The sequence below is a fragment of the Muntiacus reevesi genome, chromosome 2 (assembly GCF_963930625.1).
Source record: "Muntiacus reevesi chromosome 2, mMunRee1.1, whole genome shotgun sequence".
NCBI classification, from domain to species: Eukaryota; Metazoa; Chordata; class Mammalia; order Artiodactyla; family Cervidae; genus Muntiacus; species Muntiacus reevesi.
Window position 1 is genome coordinate 227,352,323 of NC_089250.1, and position 23,716 is coordinate 227,376,038.

Consider the following 23,716-nt stretch of genomic DNA (forward strand, 5'->3'; position numbering starts at 1 on the left):
TTACAGGTGAGGAAACTGAGGCCCAGAAAGAGGGGTGAGGGCCTGACAAGTCAAAGCAAGGCGGAGGCTGGCACTGCCCATGAGCTCGTCCCGCAAAGCCAGCCCCCAGCCTCCCTGAGGCTTCCCACTCTGGGCTCTCCCACAGGTAACACCTGCCAATAGGTATACAACTCACTTGCCCTGGAAAGGAAAACCCGCCAGTATTCTCATCCCCCAAGCCCCATGATCCTCATCCAGAGAACAGGCTCAACTCAGAGGGGTTCAAAGGTCAAGAGTGGGAGGAGCTCACACAGAGGCATTGACCCACCTCCTGGAGGCACTCCAGGCAGCCTTCTCACCTGCTTCTGTAACACCTGGAGCCTGTACCCCAAGGAGGAAGGAAAACTGCTTTGGTAACCAGAAAAGAGAAGTCCACATACAAAAGAGTCTACATGAAAAATGTCTAGGAGAAGGAAATGGCAACCCACTCCAGCACTCTTGCCTGGAGAATCCCTTGGACAGAGGAACTGGGCAGGCTACAGTCCATGCAGTTGCAGAGTCAGACACGACTGAGCTATTGACACACACACGAAATTGAGGAGATGCTTGGTGGCACAAGTGTACACTTTATTCTCCCATCTCCTGCAGGAAGCAGGATGGGGCAGGCAGCACCAGGAGGCAGGATGGCTCACCCCACCCCTCATCCCTCCTGGAAGTCTTGGGGCCTCAGTGCCTGCAATAGCTGGCCTTGGGCAAATAAAAGACTAAGTTGTTTTTTTAAAAAGTCTATATATTTCTAAAAATAGAAAACACAGAAAAGACCAATATTTCATTGGACCAGGGTGGTCAAGAGTGGCTTCCTGTAAGAGGTGGCTCACACTGGGCCCTAAAGATAAGGGGCAGGCCCAGGGGATACCCTCAACCCTTGCGGTGGCCCTGCCACAGAAGGCAGTCCCCTGTGGCTGTACACAAAGCAGGGGGCCCCCCTCTCTCTCCATCTCTGAGCACTGAGAGTGTTAGAGGAGTGACACTGCCGAGGAAGCAGCCCCACAGCCAGGACCCAAGACGTTCCCCGCCGCTCTATCAGCACTTCCTCTGCAGGACCCTTCCCACTGGCACAGATGCCGGTGGTGGGGTGGTTGCTGGCAGGATGACCATAGGGGGCCGTCCTTAGCTCCTGGGCTGACCCCAGCCCCTCCCTGATCACACTGATTCCTCGGGGCCCATCAGCTAGACACCTGAGTCCTGCAACGTAATCAGTCCTGGGAGTGGGCAGGGGCTGCCAAGGCTGAGTCTCCTCCCTAAGGTGGCAGAGGAGAGCAAGACCCACCCCCAGCTCTGGGGGATCTCTGAACGGGACAGCCTGGGCTCACTGCTGGCTCCAAGAGCCTGGCAGCCCGGGAGCTGAGGTGAACTCTCAGGTCTGCATTCCTAACAGGGGCCCCCATCCTAGGACTGTCTTCCCACTGCCTTCCTGCCTGCCTCAGGGCGGTGTTGAGACAGTGATGGTGAATACCCTACATAGAGGAGGAAGTGTCCCCATTCTAAACAGTGACACAGCAGCGACAGTCAGGCTGGCAGGTGACGTGGCGTGCGGTGGGCGTGCCCGAGAGGCCAGAGCCCCATCCCGCAGGAGGAAGCCATGTTGCCGCCCTGCACGTGTTTGCCAGTCAGTGATACAGTTACCACCTTCTCACCACCTGCCTCGCCACTACAGTGCTTCCTTCAGGCTGCCCCTGTCCCGTTAGGTCAAGAGTTGGGGGCGGGGCTGTTCCCGGAGAAATCAAAAAGTGTTCTGTCCTGACGTCTCTATAGAAGCTTTTGGCTCTGGGTCCTGATGCCCCCCAGGGCTGCAGGGACAACAGGTGAAATGATGAAGGCTGTCACCCTTCCTGGGACGGGGGACTGGGGAGTCTCTGACATAATGAGGAAGTGGAAGTGGGATTCTGGGAGGCGAGGGGTGCCCTAGGATAACCCAAACCCTCAGATGGCCTCATCCAGCACCCACCACTCACTTTGAAAACACTGCAGAACTAACCATTTCTACCGAAGCTCGTCACAGAGCAAGGGGTGCTCAGAAGGCAGCAGGGCGACCCTCCCACCTCCAGCCAGCAGCACAGCAAGATTCCTCGGGAGCTACCAGGCCCCGAGAGCTGGCCTCCAGCCTCCACCCTCCGGCCTCCACCCTCTCAGGTGTCACTGGGCAGGGCTCTCGGCCAGCTCTACATCACCCTCCCCTGAAGCTCAAGAAAAAACATGGAAGTCCAAGTCCTACACCCAGACACAGAATCCGTGTGGGGTGTGGCCTGGGTATCCGGGTTTTAATTAATAGACTTTATTTTGGGGGACAGTTTCAGGTTTACAGAAAAACTGAGCCAAGGACACAAAAAATTAGTCATCGGGATGTGAAAAGCTCCCAGGAGACACCAATACAGCCTAGGTGGGAACCCTGAGTAGCTCCACCCCGCATCCAGAGAACTAGAGACCTACCCTCCCCCCGACTCCATCACCCACTTGAGTTGCAGCCAAGGGCCCGAAGAACACAGATTAATTCTCGGGTCAACAAACTCCAGCTCTCGGTCTGAGCCTGGCTCCACTTGTTTTGCTGCAGCCCACAAGCTAGGAGTGGTGTTTATATTTTTTAATGGCTGGAAAAAATATCAGGAGAGTTGATGATGTGAAAATATTTACTATCCAGCTCATCAGAGAAATGTCTCCTGACCCTGAACAAGGAGACTGCACCATGGGGGGAGGCATGCCCTTCAGGAGGGAGGCCCCTCCCGCACAAGCCAACCCGATTCCCCTCATGTCTTCAGAGGCTAAGGAGGCTGCAGGTGTGCTGTGGGGCCGTCAGAGGCGAGCCTGCAGTGAGAAGGTTACCGGCTTCTGAGCCCGACCTCCAGCTGGGTCTCTTCTGCTGGCCTGTTAACGTGTGTTTTCCAGAGGCGAGAGGAGAAAGACAGGCCGGCTGACCCTGCGCTCTTCCCAGCACATCCTGGGCTGTTCTGTCCACACAAGGCTGACTCAGACCCTCCTCCCTGACCTCAATGGTTTTCATTGATTCCTGTCCTGAAATTTTTCCCAAGTTTCACCACCTTTCTCTGCTACAAATCAAAACAGTCTGTGTGGGAGCTGGTGCTGGCTGCTCCGGGCCCCCACATTCCTGGCCCATTGGAGCCCACGCCCACCTATGACAGAAGCGGGCAGAGTCCACCTGGAGAGATTTAAGAGGCTGTGCAAAGGCTTTCAGAGTAAAACCGCCAACACCCACCATGGTCTGACGGATTTCCACCCAACAGAGACTCACAGTGCAAACCATTCCCTGTTTCTCTGAATTAATCAGACCACTTTTCGGCTCATATCCAGTAGAGGCAGCCCCAGAGGAGGGAGCTGGGGACGGAGGGCTGGCTTGTGAAGGGTGAAAGGAGGCTCCGGCATTGTGCCCTGGGCACAGGGAGGCTCTAGAAGGGGTGCAGAGGGGAGGGGCCTTGAGAAACAAGAACCACAGATAGAGCTTTCCGGAAGGGGTGCAGATGACAGCACAAGCCGGGACACTGATGCCCGGGTGGGGACCTCAGCTCTGGCACCAAGACCGGAGTCTTCTGGGGTCACCCTCTCCCCCAGCCCAATTCAGAGCCACCCCCGGCCCCTCCCGCAGCTCTAGAGGCCAGCGGAGGAGCCAGGGCACCGGGAAGGCAGGGAGGAACCCGAACTATTTTTTCCAGAGCAAGGGCCTGCCCTAGTCCGGCCGGGGGTGGGGACGGGAAGGGGAAGAGCGAGGGGGGCCGAGCCCAGGGCACAACGACGTTAGTTCTGCTCCAGAGGCTCCAGATTAAACAGCTCCAGGCAGGAAGCCCGCCTTCTCCCAGATTGGTCAGGAAGTCGTGATGCAAGTTTGCGCTTTTTTTTTTTTTTTTTTTTAACACGAAAGAGAAAAAGAGATTCGTGCCCCACTCACCGACGCCCCAGCCCCTCCCATGGGGGTCGACATTCCTCCTCCCTGCCCCTGTGTCCCTACCCCCAGCGCCGCGGGCCGAGACACCCGCCGCCCTCTCCGGGGGGCGCTCGCCACCGGCCTTCGTGGGCGCCAGAGTGCCATCTGCCCGCCACCCCGCCGCCGCCCTCCCAGCCTGGCGCTCGAACGGGGCCCCGGCCTTCCCGGCGGGCCCGGCGCTCTCATGCTTCTGGAATGCGGGCGCCCAGGGCCGCGCGTCCCGGGGAATCTCCGCGCCCGCCCGCGCACCATCCTCGGCCCGACCATTCTCGCCGGGTGGCCCGGCCGGAATGCTGGGAGCGGGGACGCAGACCCCGTCCCAGTCCAGAGCCCGCCGCGCACGCCCCCACTCACCGGCCAGAAGAGCGAAGGGCAGCAGCAGCCAGTACAGGACGGCACCGAGCACGTGCGGCTCCATGCCCGAGGGGCCCCGGGGCCGGCCAGGGTCCGTCGGCCGGCGCGGCGCTAAGGGGCGGTGCGGGGGAGTCCCGGCCGGCGCATGGCGCACAGGGCGGGTCGCCGCACGTGCCGCGCGCCGCGGCCAGGACCCCGGCTGGTCCGCAGGGACCTGAGCGACTCCGCTTCCTCCTGCTCCTCCTCCCAGGGCCGGGGTCCGCAGCGCCCCGCCGGTGCGGACGGCCGGGGTCCGCGTTCGCTCCGGTGTCAGCCCAGCCCCGCGGCGGAGCGCTGCTCGCGGCTCTTGACTCTCGGCGGCTCGCGGAGGCCGAGCAGGGCGGGACGCGACTCGGCGGCTCCCTCCTCCCTCGGCCAGCCCGTGGGCCTTTATAAGCTCGGCCCCCGCCCTCCCGGCGTGCCCGCCCCCGCGCCTCCCCGACGGCCCGGCGCGCCCCGGCACCCACTCTGCGGCTCCACGCGGCCCGCGGCCCGCGGCCCGCACTGGCCCTCACGTACGGGGTGGCCAGTGGGGGTCGGAGACTCCCGCTCGGCGCACTTCCCTAGAAGACCCCCCACAGCCTTGCCAGCATTGGCGGGGCCGCTCGGAGTCGCGTGGGTGCGGGCGGGGGCAGCTTCCTCCCTGGCCGTCGCTGCCCGAAGCGCTCTGTAAAGGTGCCCCAGCCCCAGGCTTCTCGGACAGCACCCACTCGCAAGTGCGCCCCGGGTGGCAGGAGCAGCTGAAACCTTGCTCCCCCAGCCTGCAGCGCCCCCTGGAAACCGTGGAGTGGCTCGGAGGCCCCGCCCGCAGGGCCGCAGCCAGGCTGGGGCTCGGGTGGGAGGCCCCGTGAGGTCCAACGAGGACTGGGGGCCGCTTCCACCGGCGCCTCTGCCTGCCGCCACCACCACCACCACCACGGGCCCTGCCGTAAGAAGGAAATGAGAACTGCCCTTGGGTCAGTAGGCCAGGGTCTGAATCCAGGCTGCACAGGCACTTCACTTGGCCACCCCAGTTTGGCCTTCTCCACCTTGAGTTGGGCTGGGAAAGGAGAAAAAAATAGCCACCCAGTGTGCGAGGCAGAGCCCACGGAGGTGGCAGGACTCAGGGCCCAAGGACACCTGAGGAAGCCGGTGCTGCCTGACCAGCTCCAACATAGGCCCAGACCCTCCCACTATTCAAGTCAGAAACTTTCAGTGGACTTTCATGAAATCTAGGATTTCAGTGCTGATCGCATTTCTCCCTGCCTCTCTGCTTGCTCCTTCCTGGAGTCATGTCTGACCCCGGACTCTTTCTGGACCCCTTGAGACTTTAGCCTCAGGGTTCCTCCCCAGGTCAGAACCCCAAGGAGTCTGGGGACATGGGGCTGAGCTAACTGAGAGTGCCAGGCCTGCCTGTAAGTGCTGCCTATTCCCAGCCTCTAGAGATGATTGGAACCTGGCCACCAGAGCCGTCCCTTAGCAAGGAGGTGGCCAGCGTCTCTGAGCAGCACCAGCAACAACAGAGAAAACTGAAGGACAGCCCACAGCAGCTCCCCTGGGTGCCGGCCTTCTGCCCAGGAGGCCACCCGCCTCTCTAAGCCTCAGGGGACACCCGTGAGCTGGGGTGGGGGCTTAGCTGCAAAACTGTGAGGATTTCAGACAAGGCCATGTAAAAGTGATGTGAAGTGACACACACCCCTGAGGGGTCACCAACAGCCCCCAGGTGACCTTCCATCATCCTTCTTTCCGGGGGTATGCGCTGGAGAGAAGGGGGTAGAGGGAGTGGGGCTTGCCCAGAGAAATGGGCAGAACAGACTCAGCATCAGGGTCAGGGCTCCCCGAGCCCTGACTTCTGCCTGGTCTGCCCTCGGCATGACCAGGGGTCGCCAAGGGCCCCTCTCAGGACCTGGGACACAGGGCCTTGTCTGCATAAAGGGTTTAAATGCGAAAACAACAAAAAGCCTAAAAATCAATCCCTTAAGCTGAGTCCATCTAAGGCCTGGGGTACAAGGTTCTAGACTCTGTCCCAAGAGCAAAGCCTGAGAGAGAAGCAGAAGGACTCAGAAAATGAAGATAATGGGAGGAGAGCCCTGGGCGAGCAGGCCCCCAGACCCACCACGGCTTCAGGGACCTGGCTCACAGCACTTCCCACCTTCCAGTCTGGCTCCAGAACAGAGCGAGAACTCTCCCTGCAAAGGAGCACAAGGTATGCTTCCAAGAATTGTGAGCAGCAAGATTGGGAAAAAACTAACTGTTCTGGCCAAGTTAGGAGCCCTTAAAGAAATAACAGTGTATCCTGCAGTGGAGACTTCAAAGCAGTTAAAGACCCAAGCGATTCTCTGTGTATCAACATGGAACAATCCCTAAGATAGAGTGTTACAACTGGGGAAAGCAGCCTGGGACCCAGCCTGCAGCAGATAGTCCACTCTCTGGGAGGCATACAAGCCTTAACCAAGCTTGGGGGGGTTGCTATCAGACAGGAGGAACAAAGGTTGCTGAAATGCCCTTTTGTGTTGTTTTTTTTTTTTTTCCTGCACACATGTGTCATCATTTCACACAGTAAATTTTATATGAGCACGGTGGGGACAGATTCTCAGCAGAAGAACTTCCCCACCTGCCAACTTGCCAAGTATCAGGTGGGGGGAATCCTGGCTGTTCAGTAACACAGGTTCTAATCTTTTGCAGAGGAGGACACAGGGGCCTGACAGGGGGACGTCAGCTGTCAAAGGCCATGCCAGGCCTTGAGGGTTCCTGATTCCAAGTCCAAAGCCATTTCTGCACCACCACCCCATGGCTTGGGGTCCTACCACACTTGTTAATTAAAACAGAAATTTAACCACTATGGAGAACAGTATAAAGGTTCCTTAAAATCTAAAAATAGAGCTACCATATGATCTAGCAATCTCACTCCTGGGCGTATGTCCAGAGAAAACCACAATTCAAAAAGATACAGGCACCCCAATGTTCACTGCAGCACTATTCACAATAGCCAAGACATGGAAGCAACATAAAGGTCCATCAACAGAGAAATGGATAAAGAAGATGTGGTACATATACACAGTGGAATACTACTCAGTCATAAAAAGAGTGAGATAATGCCGTTTGCAGCAACATGAATGGACCTAGAGATTATCATGCCAAGACAGAAAAAGACAAATATCATATGGTATCACTTAAAAAATACAAGTGAACTTATTTAAATAAGTTACAACTTATTTACAAAGACTATTTGAAGAAACAACTTACAGACTTTGAAAACAAACTCATGGTAACCAAAGGGGAAACACAGTAGGGGGGATAAATTTGAAGAGTTTGGGATTACACACTGCTATATGTAAAACAGACAAACAATAAGGACTGACTGTATAGGAGAGGGAACTCTACTCAAAATTCTGTAATAACCTGTATGGGAAAAGAACATGGAAAAGAATGGGTATATGTAGGTATAACTGACAACTGTATACCTGAGACTAACACAACATTGTAAATCAACTACACTCCAAAGAAAATAAAAATTAAACTTAAAAAATAGTACTTTAGTCGTGGAAGAGCAGGAACTGTCAGGTCCCCCATGGAGAGAGGAAGGTCCAGGGCAAGAGTGTCATCAGAGGGGATTTCATCATTCAGGCCTAACTTTTCCCCAAGGAGATCACCGTTATCCTTACCTGTCTCTATACTTACATTTCTGAAAGAACCCAAATACTCATGAACAGATGAATGAGTAAACCAAATGTGATCCCTCCACACAATGAAACATTATTTGGCCATAAAAAGGAAAGTCCTATTGCTCCTACAACCTGGATAAACTCTGGGAACATTCTGCTCAGTGAAAGAAGTCAGATACAAATGGACAAGTATTACACAGTCCCACTTATATCTAAAATAGACAAATTCATAAAAGCAGGAGCTACATTAAGGGTTCCTGGGGCTGAGGGGAGGAGGGAATGGGGAGTTATTACTTAACGGGTATGGTCCTTCCTTTTGGGATGATGAGGAAGTTCAGGAAATAGGGGTGGTAATTACACAACAATGTGAATGTACTTGACGCCACTCAATTGCATGCTTAAAAATGGCTAAAATAATACATCTTGTGTTATGGATTTTTCGCACTTTAAACAACTAACATGGGGGATTTGCATGTCACTGAGAAGGTTTCCCTGTAGCCTACACTGAGGCTTCCTCCACCAGGAGCTTCTCTAGAGGCTACCAAGTTGTCTGTTTCTTCTGGATGTGGTTTTCCTGATTCCTGCCCAGAGACTTGATGAGATTGGGGATTATTTTTTAATTTCCCTGAGTACATTCCCACTGAATCTCCCCAGACCCCTTTCCTGGAAACAAGACCAGAAATCAATCAGAAGAAAATAAGCCCTAGTCGTGCTCCTCTCAGTGGATCCCAGGCCAGGCTCCTTCTTCAGGACACGTCCCCCCAGAGCCCCCTCCCATCCACCTGCCCACCTGGAACTGGTCAAAACCCCATTTCCCTGCTCCCCAAAGGCCTAGCCCATGGCTCAGGACATGACTGGACCAGAGTCAGCACTGGTGCTTGGTTCTGAACTCAATGCTCCCAGCTGGTCTGGAATCTGCCTGCTGACTGCACGGGCCAGCTGAGTCCAGAGGCTGGAAATCGGTGCCTACAACACAGAAACGTGCCTATGGGGCCTGTGGCCACAAGCCCTTCACGAGCCACCACCAGGAATTGCGTGGGCACTAAACCCGCACTGTGGGAAAGGTGGCCTGGTGAGTAACTGCGTTTTCCATGTGAAGCCAACTTTCAGAAGTTGGTCAGTGGTTTCCCTACCCCCATCTCAGCAGCCAAACAGGACTCCAGCTGGACAGGATGACAGAGGGACCGGGCCGGAATGGCCTGGTGGTGCTGATGGCCCGGCCCCAGGTGGCAGATACTGCCCAGCTGCAGTGACAAACTGGGCCAGCGCCCAGCATCCTGTGACTGACAGGCCAACAGGGACAGTAGGCTGAGGGGCCTCAGAGAGATGACAGGCACGGCTGAGACTCACGGCTCTGCCCAGCTCCCTGCTCTGCCTGGAAGGGTGGTGGACAGGGACTATGCAGACAGCAGGGGGCACTGGCGAAGGAGAGGGGGCGGCCAGGGGCAGAGGCGAGGCTGAAGCACAGCCCTTCACGTGAACTGAGGTCATTTCCACCATCCCCGTGAACTGGGGTCATTTCCACCATCAGATAGTTCTTGGGATTATGAGAGTAGGGATGCTGTGAAAAATGTCCAGCACCAAACTTGCACAAAGCAGGTGACTGAGGAAACAGAGGAGGCAGGTGACTGTGGGGCAAGAGTGAGATGGCCTGTCACCCCTTCATTGATTAGCACCTGGGGGCCTGGGGTCAACATTGCACCTGTGGCTCTAAAGAAAACTGGGACTCCCTGGTGGTCCAATGGCTAAGAGTCCACACTCCCAATGCAGTTGGGGGGTGGGGGGGGGCATGTTCAACCCTGGTCTGGGAACTAGATCCTACATGTCCCAACTAAAGATTACACAGGTCACAACTAAGACCTGGCACAGCTGAATAAATAAATCTTTAAAAAAAAAAAAAAAAAAATCAGTAACACAAGTGTTTCTAATACCTGAAGAAACTGAGCTCAGGTAAGGGGTTGCTGGGCCCCAGGACAGTCCACACTGACCTGCCCCCCGCTGCCAGGTCCCAGATGCAGCAGAGGCTCGGGCTGGCTTTGAGGATTCCAGGGCCTCTCTGAGCAGAGAACCCCTGCCCCCTCAGGTCCCACTCAGGCTGTGCTGAGTAAGGCGTGAACAGGCAGAGGACAGTGTCTCTCATCACTTCTGCATCTTCTTCACCCTGGTTGTTGGGGAGACGGTGGTGTGTTCTGAGCTCTCATTGCCCCATCAACATGCTGAAGGAACCCAGGGCAGACCACCAGGGTGTCCCAGGGCAGCTCCCCCACCCCTGGGCAAAGCAGCAGGCAGGGGCTGCCCAGGACGCGGCAGCCTCAGCGATCAGGCACTCCAACCCGAGCCTGGCAGGACAAGGTGGGCATCACCAGGTGAGGTCAGCTGGAGGTCCTGCTGGGTCACACTCACCCCTCCTCCCTTCCCACGCTGTCCGATCTCAGTAGCCAGGCTGCCGCAGCCTCCTCCAGGCCTCTCGCCCCACAACGTCCTCTGCACGGCAATGGAATGGTCTATTGTTAACATGGATCTGCCTGCCGCTTTCCTCCCCACCAGCCTTGGAGGAAGTTCAAACTTGTTCACAGTATTCTGCATCCTCTGTGGGCTGGTGGTCACACCTGCCCTGGCTACACTGTCTGTCCCGCCTTCAAGTCCCAAAGTCGTGGGCTGGGCCCCCTCATCCAGTCTGTGGATGTACCAGCTTTGCCCCGTGCTGGTGACCAACCAGTTGTCGCACCTGAGCACTGCCTTAGAGGCAGCACCCTGCCTGCTGGCCCCGCGGACACACAGGATGCCCTCCTGGGCAGTGCACTCAACCACCTGAGGGCACACAGCATCGCGTGGGAGAGTCGGCCTGTAGCCTGATCTTGGGCTGCCCAGTCCTCTAATCCAAAGCCAGGGGCTTGTGCCCAGGTGCCTGCAGCAACCCCTGCCTGGCGTCAGTCCACCCAGGCTTCCTGCCTAGCCAGGACAGTGTCTGAAAATCCTGCCAGCACGCGGTTTCCACTGCCCTCAGGAGAGACCAGATGCCCTCTGAGGCCAAACCCGCCCCCTCCCACCAGCACCTCACCCTCACTGCCTGAGCTCCGGGGGCCCCCAGCCTAGTCAGAGCCCACGGCGGCGGCACCCCCGGGTGTCACTGCACCCAGTCCACCTCGGCCGGGTCCGGCTCTCCCAGGGGCCCCTTTATACACTTGTTCAAGGTATGTTTCTGCACTGGCGGCTCCCCAAGGTTCCCGGGGCTCGGTACCCCGAGCACAGTAGGCGCTCCGCAAATGCTGGACAGACGGTAGCCTCACTCCAGCCCCAGTTCTCAGCGCCAGCTCACCTTCCACTCGGCCGGACTTGAGCCCTCAGAGTTAGGACACCCACCCCTGCTCACCTGGGGGGCGGCGGGCGGCAGGCCTTCAAAGCGTCAGAGGAGGGACGTTTACAGCTCCTCGGGGGTAGTCCACGGGCCGCGGCTACCTCAGGAGGGGTGCCCACCGCCACCCTCCGGGGGAGGGAAGGATCCACGCTGGGCAGACGCTGGGGTCATCTGGCTTCCGGAGACAAGCCCTTCGGTCTCAGGAACATCTCTGTTGTCTCAGGTTGTTCACGCAGGTTTAGGACGTCTCGCCACGTGGGGCCACCCTGGTGGGCAAACGGTGCACCGGGAGGGCAGCAGGTGACAGGACACGGGGTGGTCAGGGGAGGCATGCCGGAGCGTGACAGGACCCTGGGGCTGCGGTGACCAGGTAGCCTGGCGCCCCCTGGCGGCTGGCGCCGCGGCTGAGGTACTCTGTCAGGCGGCAACTCGGAAGCTCCTGGAACTCTCCCGCTTTGGCGTGCGGCCCCGCCCCTGGAGGCAGCCACGCCCCTGCAGACTCGCCCCGCCCATCACGTGGTTCCCACCGCCTGGGTGGGCAACACCACGTGACGGACAACCAGGCCCCGCCCCTAGCCTAGACCCCAGTAGTCCCGCGCCTGCGAGATTGGCAGCTCCAGGGTGCGTCCCTCTCATGTCCCGGGTGGTGCGCGTCCACTCGAGGGCTGCACCCGGGACTGGCCCTCACCTCCGGCCGCCTCTTCTTGCGTCGCAGGGCCCTCGCACTGTCTCTTCCTTGTATCAGGCCCCTGGTCGTCCACACCGCTCTTGCCTGCTGCTGGCTCCACAGGCCGGTGCGCAGTGGGGGGCCGCTGGCCTGCTCTTGCATTTGCTTTTAGCTAATTTTTGACACTTTTTGCCCTTATTGGAAAAATTTAAGTCTAAAGTCTACTTACAATAACTTGGGCACGTGATTCCCCTCTTCCAGTTTCATGATTTCAAAATATAGAGTATTTCCATGATAATTTAGCATTCTCCAAATTGGGATGTGCTGTCAGTGTAAAATACAGGCTTCACTTCATATGATTGGTACTAGTGGTTAGTACTTTGTGATGATGATGATGGTAATAGTAAATTTTATATTGACTTGTTGAAATAACATCTTGGAAATATGGGCAAAGTAAAAATTTAACTCACAACTGTCACCTTATCCTTTATACTTTTTTAATGCAGCTACTAAAAAAGTTAAACTACACTTGTGGCTCCAGCTACATTTCTTTTGGACAGCACTGTGGTAGACAGTGACATCGGAGCAAGAGAGTCCCCCACCCCCACCCCGACCTGCTCTGAAACCAAGTGTGCTGGTGACAGTATCTGTCATCATCACATGAAAGTCTCAGGCTCAGTTCCCTTTTCCATGATTCTCACAGTAGCCTGCTGACACCAGGTTCCCTTTAGGTCCCCCTGGTATGGATGAGGAGACCCAGGTCTGGGGAGGGGGGAAGGGGAGACTTCTTGGGTCACTCACCCTGGAGCCAGTGACTCCCACTTTGTCCCATCCTGTTATGGAGCCCAAGGTTGCCTGGTGGACAGTGAGCCAAGTGCAGATGGATCCTGGCTGAGAGCCAAATGTCTTCACTGAAGGTGAAAACTGTCTCCATACTTGGCCACGGACCTCGTGTGGCAAGCTAAGACCACTAAAAGCACCCTGGTGGCTGCCAGTGGGGGCTTTGGGCCAGGTCCATGGGAGTCCCCAGAAGCCTGAATTCCACCACGAGTCTCTGACTGCAGAAGAAAAAGCAGCAGACTGAGAGGCAGAGGTAGAGATACATACACAGCTCCCCAGTGCACCTGCTGTGTGCTGGGAGAGTCGGTTTCTTCACCCAAAACGGGATTCCCCTTGTAGGGTGAGACAGATAAGGCATTGCGGTCACAGGGACCAGGGCCTGCACACAGCACACCTCAGCAGAGGCCAGCTAGTTTTGTTTTCTGAAACTGTGGTAAAATCCGTAAGTGGCTACACACCCCTGGTAGTTGTTGTGATGTGTAAATGGTGCCAAGGTAGAGCACTGGGGATCAGAGATGCAGGTACTAAGGCGGCAAGATTGGCAGGAGCAGCAGTGGGGTTGGGTGGATCCTAGGGAGGTCAGACATGGCCCTGGTCCAAACTTGGAACCTACTGCAACGCTTCGTATTTTGGGGTGTGGCTAAAGTGATGGTGGTGATAGTGATGATGGCCAGCCCCATCTGCTTGAACTGGCTGTGGTCCGAGCACTGTGCTGAACACTTCACTCACACTAATCCTCATGGGCCAAGTAGTATTACCATCCCTTGTTACAGATAAGAAGACTGAGGCTTGGATGGTGCAGCCACTTGTGTGGAGTCACATAGCCAGATTCCACTTGGGCTGTCTGACTGCAGATCCTTCACCCATTCAGACCCCAGACGAACACCTCTAAAAATTACTGAGGACCCCTAGGGGCTTTTGTCGATGTGGGTTATAGCTATCAATATTTGCCATATTAAAAATTAAAATAGAGGCTTTAAAAGTCTATGTATTAGATCATTAAAAATAACAATGATGGACCCACACTTTAAAAAAATGAAAATGAGTTGTACTTTCCAAGACAAAAAATGTTAGTGGGAGAGTAGCATTCTTTTACTTTTTGCCAGTCACTTTAAAGTCTGGTTGAATAGGAAGTGGCTGGATTCTTACAGCTGCTCCACATCCAATTTGCTGTGATGAGCTGTTTTGGTCAAAGCATATGAAGAAAATCCAGCCTCACATTGGGGATGCTGTCTGGGACCAGGGCACAGTGACAGAGGGAGTGACAGCACCAGATTGCCCGAGTTTGTAAACTTCAGCTGTGGCCTGATGAAACCAAACCCTGGGCTGAGGAATTCTGCAGGAAAAGCAAATTGGAGACCATGAGAGTCCCCCTGGACAACCTCCAGGTTGAAAGTTTAGGTCAGCCCACAACTAGTGATGTTCCTGTATGTAGATCCAGAACAGGCCTGGCTGACAGAGATTAAGTCCACAGGCCTCTTAAGGAGCTGGTGGAGGGACTAAACTAAGTCACTCCTCTCAGGGAATGGGGGTCACCTGGGTGGGCACGGGCTCTGGCTTGCCTCAGATGGGTGGGCTGGCCAGCAGTGGGGGCATGGGTTTGAATTTCAGCTTGGTCTCTTGCAGGGTCTGTGACCTGAAACAAGTGGCTCAACCTCTCTGACCTCAGTCTTCATATCCATGAAATGGGCATATCTGTAGAATCTATGTCCTAGTTAGCTGTGTGCATCAGATGCAGCAGTATGTATAAAGCTCTCAGGACTAGACCCAGCACATGGTAAGCACACACACTTCATTAATATTCAATGCCTGAGTCCCTTCTCCTTGTGGTCCTTCGTCACTCAGTAAACACTGGTTGATCAAATGACTGAAGGCACAGTTCCAGATCTCCAAGTTTCTGCAGGGTAAACATCCACAGATAAGGACCCTGGCCCCTCTGCCATCTGTTTTCTCTCCTGTCCAAGCATTTCAGCCAGACTGTCCTCTCTGAGCATTCCACACCTACAAACTAACCTGACATGTCAAGTGGAAACTTGTCACAGAAGGGGATCTTCCTAACCCAGGGATTGAACCTGCATCTCCTGCATTGGCAGGTGGATTCTTTACCACTGCATCACCTGGGAAGCCCCAGGATTCCTTGGGTGGGGAGAAACAGAAATCCACCCAGGCACTTTAAGCAAAAGAGGCAGATGTGTGGGATGGAATCAAGGCTACCTCATAAAAATGTGGGCCTCACAAGAGATCAAAATGGAAAGTATTAACAACAATCTGAGTTAGCACTTCTATGGGGCCACAAGGCCCTTACTCTGTCTCTACACACACGTTGAAGGCAGCGGTCCTCCTCCATCTCACTTTTTGTCATCAGAGGAGACAGAGGGGATTCCAACTCGAGTCCTGGGTCTCAGAAGAGGTTCTGATTGGCTCAGCTGCCCCTCAGACCAGAGGGCCATGTGGGGGAGGGCTGACACTCCATCACTGAGGGGGGTGGGCAGTTCTCTTGAGAAGGAACTGGCCCCAGGGTTGAAGTCACCCCAAATGCCTACTCTCCAGGGTGTGTATATGTGTGTGTGTGTGTGTGTAAAATATCACTGTGCTATACAGCAGACATTAACTCAACACTGTAAAGCAACTATATTTCAATAAAATAAATTTAGAAATTTTTACTGGGTGGCTCAAGAGTACACACACTGAAACAAAACTGTAGCAATTGCAGCCTTATAGTCTCAGCCCACGAATAGCTTGCTCCTGTCTGTTAACAAAATATGGACCTAGTTGTGGACACCCTTTATTACATATGGGAAACGATGCTTCTATACCCACCTGTCTCGGTGGCTCCCAACTTTCTCACTCTTGTCATTTTGCAAACAAGCAGTCCGACAGATGTTTCTGTTCCTTTAACTTTTCTAAAGGCACAATTCACACTCTTTACACAAAGCTTGGCAAAGATGGCAAAGTAAAACGCCAGTGTAGTCTCAGTTTTCACCCCCTTCCAAAGACAACCCTTGTGATTTAGTTTCCTCCAAGACCTGCGGTCAGACTTCAGGACCGGGCTAACTGCATTCTTCTGTGATGGGAATTCCACAGACACGGAACCTGCCAGATAGCCCGATAATCACGTTCACCCTTAAAGAAGTGTGCAATTCAGTGGTTTCGGTCCGAGAGGCGCACCCCCCTGCCTCAGTGTCCGGGTCCACACACTGAGCCTCAGGCTTGGCCCAGGACGCGCCCCCCACGTGCACAGCGCCCTCCAGGTCCGAGCAGCCAGGCGCCAGCTTTACTGCACCGTATTAGCATAAAGTTCCGCTGGAAGCAGCGTACCATTCCCCTCTTTGCCAAGACAGCACTGGCTTGGCGCCCACCCGGATCTGCGCCACCTAGCGCAGACCCCGCCAGGGCCTGGAAGATAGCGGAGGGACCGCCAACGTCCCCAGCGTCTCTCAGCGGCGCATGCGCGGCAGGGGCAGCCCGAGCCAGAGCGGCGCGAGAGGACCAGAGCGCACGCGCCTGGGAGCGTCCATTTCGCGCCAATTCTCCTGGCCGAGGTGCCGATAGTCCCGCCCATAGCGGAGGCGGAGCCATAGCGCGGCGCGAAAATCCGAGGGAAGCGCGGCTCCATTTCCGCTCGCCGGCCCACCAAGGTGCTCCTGCTGCTCCTGATCCCGCTGCTCCCGCCATGGCGCAGCGCCGCCTCACTGACTTCTTTGCGCGCCGCCGTCCCGGGGTCAGCGCCACGCTGCCGCGCGCCAAGCCGGCGTGGCGCACCCCGAGCCCTGCCAAATCCGCGCCCTGCGCCGCAGCTCCGGGTCCCGGCAGCAGCCGCAAGCGCGCCCGCCCGCCTGCCAAGCCCACGCGCGACGAGCCTGTGCCGCCCGCGCGCAAGAGACTGAGGCTGCCGGCTGACGCGGTGAGAGCGCCGGGCGCGGAGGGGAAGGGGAAACTGAGGCCGGGGTGACGGACAGACGGGAGGGAACCCGTGGAGAGGGGAGCGGTGCGGGGCGGGGAGTAGGCGGGGCTGCTGGAGAGACCTGCCCTGTAGGAGGGCACCGACGGGGGGTCTGGAAGCCCGGGGTGAACCTAGATCCACCCCCAGTGGGAGGAGGGGCTGGGCCAGGTCACGTGCACCTGGTAGGCGGGGTCCTCCCTTCCAGAGGACGTCAGAGACGGCGGGGATGCCGGGTCTGACCTATGTTGTAAGAGGGCCAGGGGGCTGGTTAACACCAGGTTCGTCTGCAAGACTGGGCGAGGGGTCGGGCCTGGATGACTCGACCTGGCTGTGAGTGGGCGTCTCCTGGTTAATCGAAGGGACTGGAGAGACGCCTTCTGGGAGACGGTGCACCCCAGGGTCTTGTGGTTTCATCACCTTTGGGGTCCTTCCCATCAGGTCTCTGGCCCCAGTTCCCCGGCTGTCCCTGGCTCCCCAGAGCACCCTTCTCCCCAGAGCAAGAAGACAAAGAAGGCTGCCGGCTCAGCTGGTGGGCAACCCTGCCTGGCAGCCCAGGAGAACAAGGTGAGGAGACTGGACCAAGGGCAGGGTAGGTGGACTGGAGTGGGGTGACAGGTGGGCTGACGCACCCTGTGTCCACAGGTCCCTTCAAAGGTCACCCCATCTGAGCTCAAGTCGTGCCTGCAGCGGGCACAGGAGCTGGGGGCGCGGGTCCAGGAGCTGAAAGCAAGTGCGCAGAAGGACGCTGGGGAACCCAGTGCACCAGAGGATGAGGGATGCCTGGAGGGGCCGTGGTGAGGCCTGGGTGGCTAGACTCCCCGGGAAAGGCTCAGTTGGTGGGAGGCCTGATGAAGCTGGGCTGAGCTGAGTGGAAACGGACAGGATCGCTCCTTCCAAGGGGTCAGCATAGTCCATAGGTCTCAGCCTCTGTCTGTGAGAGGGACCAGTTATTGGGTACCTTTTGCCCAGCTGCATATTGGTCTCCCACCCCCAGGTCATATGGTTATTATATTGCCTCTTAGAGGCAAGATAGCCAGGGCTGGAGGTGGTTGCGGACCTACCTGGGTGACAGCTGGGTTTGAAGCCATGCTTTTGTCTCTGTCCCTTAGTCATGCCAGGGAGGCATGTTGGAGCTTTGCAAACTGGAGTGTAGTGTATCCTGGGGCAGAACTCCCAGCTTCTGGGGTCTCCCCCGCCACTCTGCCCGCCATTAGAGTGCTGGAGGGGGTGGGTCTGGTGCTTCTCTCACAGCCCTGCTCCCTCCCTGCAGTGGAAAGCAGATGCCAGCCTACCAGCGCTTCCATGCCCTGGCCCAGCCGGGGCCCCCGGGCCTTGTGCTGCCCTACAAGTACCAGGTGCTGGCCGAGATGTTCCGCAGCATGGACACCATCGTGGGCATGCTCTACAACCGCTCCGAGACTGTGACCTTCGCCAAAGTCAAGCAGGGCGTCCAGGACATGATGCGCAAGTGAGCAGGGAGCCAGGGCCTTGCCCTGCCCTTGAAGTCTGTGTTCCCTCTGGCCCCGGCTTTCTGACCCCTGCACCCTCGTCCCACAGACGCTTTGAGGAACGCAACGTGGGCCAGATCAAAACCGTGTACCCCAGCTCCTACCACTTCCGCCAGGAGCGCTTCGTCCCCACTTTCAAGGATGGCATCAAAAGGTCCGATTACCAGCTCACCATTGAGCCGCTGCTGGACCACCGTGAGTGTACCAGGCCTCGGGTTCCTGCCTGGGATGCTGCCCGGTTTGAGCATGGGTGTGAGGCAGCGGGCAGTGGGCCTCATCTGAGACCTGCAGGTGTGGCCTGGGTGACTGGGTAGGCCTGGCCCCGGGGCTCAGGCCCTGACTCTTCCTGCAGAGGCTGGCAGTGCGGCCCCCCAGCTTACGGCGTCGTGCCTGCTGCAGCGGCGCCAGGTCTTCAGCCAGAACCTGGTGGCCCGAGTCCGGGAGCATCACAGGGTGAGCAGGTGCCCCAGCCTCAGTGCTTAGCTGTCCCTGCTATTGCAGTCCCATTGGATCCACAGGAAATGGGCTCCTCCCAAGGCTGAATCCTAGAGTTCTTTTAACTGCTTTCCCTGGCCGTCTTCAACACGTGGGTGACTGTAGAGCTGGGCAAACTGGGAACTCAGGGCTGCAGCCTCTGGCCCCCGGAGGCTTAGGAGGAGTCCCATAGATGCTTCTGGGTGCTCTTTGCTTTGCCCCCAGGCTAGTTGAGCCCCTGCGGCTCAGAGGTGAAGTAACTTGCCCATTGCTGAACTGGGACAGGAACTGGGCAGATGTGCCCAGGGTCACTGGGTGCCCCCCTTCTCACATAGGCTTTCCTGGCCTCCCTGAACCCCCCCATGGAGGTGCCAGAGGACCAGCTAACACGCTGGCACCCCCGCTTCAACGTGGATGGGGTGCCTGACATCGAGCCGGCCGAGCTGCCCCAGCCGCCCGCTGTGGAGAAGCTGACCACTGCCCAGGAGGTCCTGGCCCGTGCCCGCAGCCTGATGTCACCCAGGGTAAGGCGGGTGGAATGGCCTGACCCCCATGTTGGTGTCTGACAGGCTCCCCATTTGGCCATGGGCCTCAGAGTGGGTGGACGTGCCCTTCCCACCGTGGAGCACCACCCACCAGCAGGCACTGCCCTGGCCAGGCAAGCATGGGCCCTGGATGTGCTGAAATGAACCTGGGCTGGATACAGGGCTCCTGGGGGCTCCATACAGATGGGATGAGGGGCCTCCCCTGCAGCTGGATGGGGGAGGCTTCTCCTGACCTCTCTCTTCTTACCTGTCCCAGATGGAGAAGGCCCTGAGTGACCTGGCCCAGCGCACAGCCGAGCCTAGCAGCCCCAGGTCCCCCAGCCTGGCACAGCCAGCCACTCCACCTGCTGCCCCGCCTTCTGCCCTGAAGGGGGTGTCCCAGGCCCTGCTGGAGCGAGTGAGTGTTCAGTGTCTCCATGGTGTGTGTGTGTGTGTGCGCGCACGCGCGTGTGTGTGTGTGTGTGTGTGTGCTGGAGCGAGTGAGTGTTCAGTGTCTCCATGGTGTGTGTGTGTGTGTGTGCGCACGCGCGTGTGTGTGTGTGTGTGTGCTGGAGCGAGTGAGTGTTCAGTGTCTCCATGGTGTGTGTGTGTGTGTGTGCTGGAGCAAGTGAGTGTTTAGTGTCTCCATGGTGGCTGGGTGGGTGGGTGGGGGTGTGTGTGTGCTGGAGCGAGTGAGTGTTCAGTGTCTCCATGGTGTGTGTGTGTGTGTGTGTGTGTGTGTGTAAGTAAGAGAGAGACAGGCCCCTGAGCACCCATGCCCACCGCAGATCCGGGCCAAGGAGGCACAGAAGCAGCTAGCACAGATGACACGGCGCCCAGAGCAGGAGCAGCGGCTGCAGCGACTTGAGCGGCTGCCCGAGCTGGCTCGGGTGCTGCGCAGCGTGTTTGTGTCAGAGCGCAAGCCGGCACTCACCATGGAGGTGGCCTGTGCCAGGATGGTGGGCAGCTACCGAGCAGCCATGAGCCCTGGTGAGTGCAGAGTGAGGGTGGGCACCGCACCCTTGGGGTCACCACCTGAGGCCCCACGGGACTTGCCTGTTCTCTCAAGGCCTCTGGTTCCTTGAGGCATGGCAGCCCATGGTGGGGTCTCTGTGGGAGCGCGAGCTGCTGGGCGAGGCTGCGCGGTCACTGCCAGCATCTTTTCCTGTCTTGTTATGGGAGGCTCGACAGGGTCCTGGCGCCCAGCCTCACACTCCCCTCTCTCTGCAGGGGAGATGGAGAAGCACCTGCAGCTCCTCTCTGAGCTGCTGCCTGACTGGCTCAGCCTCCACCACATCCGCACAGACACCTACGTCAAGCTGGACAAGGCTGCCGACTTGGCAGGTGTCATGGAGCAGCTAGCCCGCCTGGCCCGTGCGGAGGAGACACTGTGAGCCCGGTGGACACGTGCCAGGCCTGTGTCTTACTCCCTTTTGAAAAATGATGCACTTTGATCTCCCTGTCCTGAGTCTCAGGAGGGCCAGGCTGGCCTGGACTTGGGCTGCTGAGCTAGAGGGTCTCTGGTGGAAGGCCCCCTACCTTGTATATACAATGCAGGGAAAAGGGGGGGTGGGGGGGGTAGTGTAGCAGCTAGAGTTAACCTCTCAGGGGCCCACAGGAGCTCCTGGAGGACCCGGTATCACACACGTTCCCCACAGAGGGAGGCTGATGCAGAATCTGAGATTGAGTCTCCCTAGAGCCTCCAGAAGGAAGCAGCTGTGCCCACCCACCCCCTGGATCTTGTATTTGGTCTCTAGATTGTCAGATAAAGTTGTTGGAAGTCAGCATGTTTGTGTGATGTTACAGCAACAGGGGAAGGCAAGTTGGGCTGCCCCTGTGTGTGCAGACAGCTCACGGGGCTTGAGAACCACCGAACACTAACGTCAGAAAGTGCCCAGCCTGCCTAGTGGGCCCTTTCACCCAGTCACTGGGAAGGAGACTCTGCTCTAGAAAGTAATTTATTCTCATTCCATTATCAACCAGCTGGCAGCTCCTGGCCACAGGGCTTCCAGAGCCCCAGCAGGGCCTCAGGGGCAGCCCCACCCTGAAGAAAGTCACTCAGCTACAGACACAGAGCAAGTCCAGGTGGGCAGCCAGTGCCCCCTGGTAGCCAGTGGGGGTTGCTCCATCTGCCCATGCTGGTCCTCTCTTCCAGGTGGCTTAGGGCTGGGGTCACTCGTACTGCAGGAGGGAGAAGAAGGGCACAGCCCCCAGCTTCTCCCTGCCCTTCAGTGAGGTCAGCTCCACCAGGCTTACACACTCCAGCACCTCAGCCCGCAGCTGGCCCAGCAGCTCACAGGCTGCGCACATGGTTCCTGGTGGGGGAAGAAAGGTACCATGGAGACAGCCCCTAGGAAACTAGAGCTGAAGTCTGTTACCACCCCCACACCAGGCCCCGCACCAGGCCCACTCTGCTGGGGAATGACCCTCACCACCAGTGGCGAGCAGATCGTCCACAACCACCACCTTCTGCCCTGGTTCCAGGGCATCTCTCTGGATCTCTAGTTCAGCCTGCAAAGGAAAGTGGACATGTAACCTCTAAGCATCCCCAAAACGGCCTTGGTACACACAACTGGGGAACTAACAAGGGCCACCTCCTAGGCCCAGTTCTGACCCACCCTGTCTCCTGGCTGTGTCAGCCTGGCCCGGCTCCTCAGCCTCTCTGAGCTCCCATGTCCACTCCAACCATGGCGGCTCCACAGGAGTCCATGGCTTTCCTTTTGGGAATGCACGGTCCACGGAGGCAGCCCCCAGCCTTCTCACCTTCCCGTATTCCAACGCATAAGAGGCGCACACGGTGGGGCCTGGCAGCTTCCCTCGCTTGCGGATAAGAATGCAGCCCAAGCCCAGCTCCTGGGCCAGGGACGGACCAAACAGGAAACCGCGTGAGTCTAGGCCTGTAGGCGAGACCTGGGGTGTTGGGGGAAGCTGTGTGCTACAGCAGCATTGGGGTCCCTATAGGTTAGGGCTGGATAGTAACACGTAACCATCCTGACACAGGACATATGGCCTTGGCTCCAGGTGAAAGCCCAACAATACCCATCAACTTTGGGGATGTTAACAGATTACCCATCACCCCAGGACTGCTCTTTGCTGGAGGGTAAGAAGTCAGGAGTTGGGCAGGTGCCACTCCACACAGCCGTGTAAGTAGCCATGTGGCCTGGGATAAGTCACCTGACCTCTCTCCAAAGTTCAGCTGCTCACCACTGGTTGGTGGTACCTGAAAAGCCCTTTGCAGATGGCTCAGAATCTGATCTAGGAACTTCAAGTCCAGAAGGAGAGGCTGTGACTGCACCGGCCACCTTGGGGATGGGCTGAGCCCTTCTGGGGGAGCTCAGGGTCTCCTCCCCACCTGGGAGTTTTGGCTAGAGAGGGAGGCCTCTGGAGGAAAGACTCCACCTCTGCTAGCTGGAGCCCCTCCCAGTCCCAAGGCCCAGCAGTGGCCCCTTAGGGTATTCAGGAGTCAAGAGAGGGTCAGGGATGGGGCTCTCAAGGAGACACATGACCTGCCAGGGTCCTCTCGGATCTCCTGGGTTTTCCTAAAACCCTCCACTGGGTACAAGGCCTGACACAGGGCAGTCGCTCCATACGCAGCAGTAAAAGAACAAGGAAGTTAGTCTGAAACCCGCTGGATAAAGTCAGCCCGGGAGCCCCATCGGTCCAGGGCTGGGGCAGGAAACCGGGGTGCCTATCCTCAGCCCGCCGCCGGCAGCCACCGAAGAAGCCGTTCCCAGGCCGCTGAAGGGGCCTATTGCCCCACTTGGGATTGTGAAGTCTGGGTAGGGCAACGGGTCTGTTCTTAAAACTTCATTGGGGGCGTCCGGCAGGTCGCCCCCCCCCCGCCAAAACCCTCCCCAGAGTAAAGAACCCTCGACACCGCCCTCGTGGCGGATGCGCGCAGCCTCGGGGAGGGTCCGGGGACCCAGCGGACGCCCGCCGCTCCACTTGCCCGCGATGTAGTCGATCCTGCCGCCGTGGGTCTTTTTCAGGTGATTCGCCAAGAGGCTGATGGAGGCGCGGAAGGAGGCGGGGTCCTTCAGGACGGGCGAGATGTCCCTGGCACGCGAGGATAGGCCTGGTGACTGCCGGACCCACGCAGAGCCCACCGCGCCCCGACAGCCCTGGCCGCGCGGCCCCGTCAGTCCCTCCCGCCGCCCGTTACCTAAACAGCACGCCCGGGATGGGGAAGTCGGGGAAACTGCGGATGCGCCGCGCCACCAGCTGCAGCTCAGGATCCGCCATCGCCACTTCCGCGCGTGTCGCGGGCACGAGGGGCTGGCTCGGCGGCTCCGCGCCTGCGCGGGGTTGGAACGGAGTCCAGAGGGCGGGGTCGGACGCTAGGGGCTGGCTCTGCAGCTCCGCGCTGGCGCGGGAGGGGAGGGGCGGCGGGGC

The 23,716-nt window shown here is 57.8% G+C and overlaps 3 protein-coding genes across 4 annotated transcripts in view; 1 reads left to right on the forward strand and 2 right to left on the reverse strand.

The window, feature by feature from the left end:
* Window positions 1-4,521, reverse strand: part of PIEZO1 (piezo type mechanosensitive ion channel component 1 (Er blood group)) — a 56,271-nt gene extending 51,750 nt beyond the window's left edge. For both annotated transcript variants that reach the window (XM_065925184.1, XM_065925182.1), the window contains exon 1: window positions 4,328-4,521. In XM_065925184.1, the coding sequence (XP_065781256.1) occupies window positions 4,328-4,391 (64 nt within the window). In that variant the 5' untranslated portion in view covers window positions 4,392-4,521. The remainder of the gene's footprint in view (window positions 1-4,327) is intronic.
* Window positions 4,522-16,471: 11,950 nt separating this feature from the next.
* Window positions 16,472-21,108, forward strand: CDT1 (chromatin licensing and DNA replication factor 1). The gene is made up of 10 exons (XM_065925191.1): window positions 16,472-16,779; window positions 17,257-17,382; window positions 17,461-17,612; window positions 18,089-18,286; window positions 18,376-18,521; window positions 18,679-18,779; window positions 19,136-19,324; window positions 19,602-19,742; window positions 20,113-20,314; window positions 20,555-21,108. Exons 1-10 carry the CDS (start codon window positions 16,549-16,551, stop codon window positions 20,716-20,718), a joined length of 1,650 nt encoding a protein of 549 aa, XP_065781263.1. The 5' UTR covers window positions 16,472-16,548; the 3' UTR covers window positions 20,719-21,108.
* A 161-nt stretch (window positions 21,109-21,269) lies between these two features.
* APRT (adenine phosphoribosyltransferase) lies at window positions 21,270-23,657 on the reverse strand. Its single transcript, XM_065925195.1, has 5 exons — window positions 23,487-23,657; window positions 23,274-23,380; window positions 22,088-22,221; window positions 21,757-21,835; window positions 21,270-21,639 (listed from the first exon to the last, which is right to left on the reverse strand). Exons 1-5 carry the CDS (start codon window positions 23,564-23,566, stop codon window positions 21,497-21,499), a joined length of 543 nt encoding a protein of 180 aa, XP_065781267.1. The 5' UTR covers window positions 23,567-23,657; the 3' UTR covers window positions 21,270-21,496.
* Window positions 23,658-23,716: the final 59 nt, after the last annotated feature.

Bases quoted from the DNA above. Each gene is read 5' to 3' on its own strand.
- CDT1 (XM_065925191.1), top strand. From the start codon at position 16,549: ATGGCGCAGCGCCGCCTCACTGACTTCTTTGCGCGCCGCCGTCCCGGG. The intron at 16,780-17,256 runs GTGAGAGCGCCG...CCTTCCCATCAG, and splicing joins TGAGGCTGCCGGCTGACGCG to GTCTCTGGCCCCAGTTCCCC. The intron at 17,383-17,460 runs GTGAGGAGACTG...CTGTGTCCACAG, and splicing joins TGGCAGCCCAGGAGAACAAG to GTCCCTTCAAAGGTCACCCC.
- APRT (XM_065925195.1), bottom strand. From the start codon at position 23,566: ATGGCGGATCCTGAGCTGCAGCTGGTGGCGCGGCGCATCCGCAGTTTC. The intron at 23,381-23,486 runs GTAACGGGCGGC...CTCGCGTGCCAG, and splicing joins ATCCCGGGCGTGCTGTTTAG to GGACATCTCGCCCGTCCTGA. The intron at 22,222-23,273 runs GCAAGTGGAGCG...TCTCGCCTACAG, and splicing joins CAGGATCGACTACATCGCGG to GCCTAGACTCACGCGGTTTC.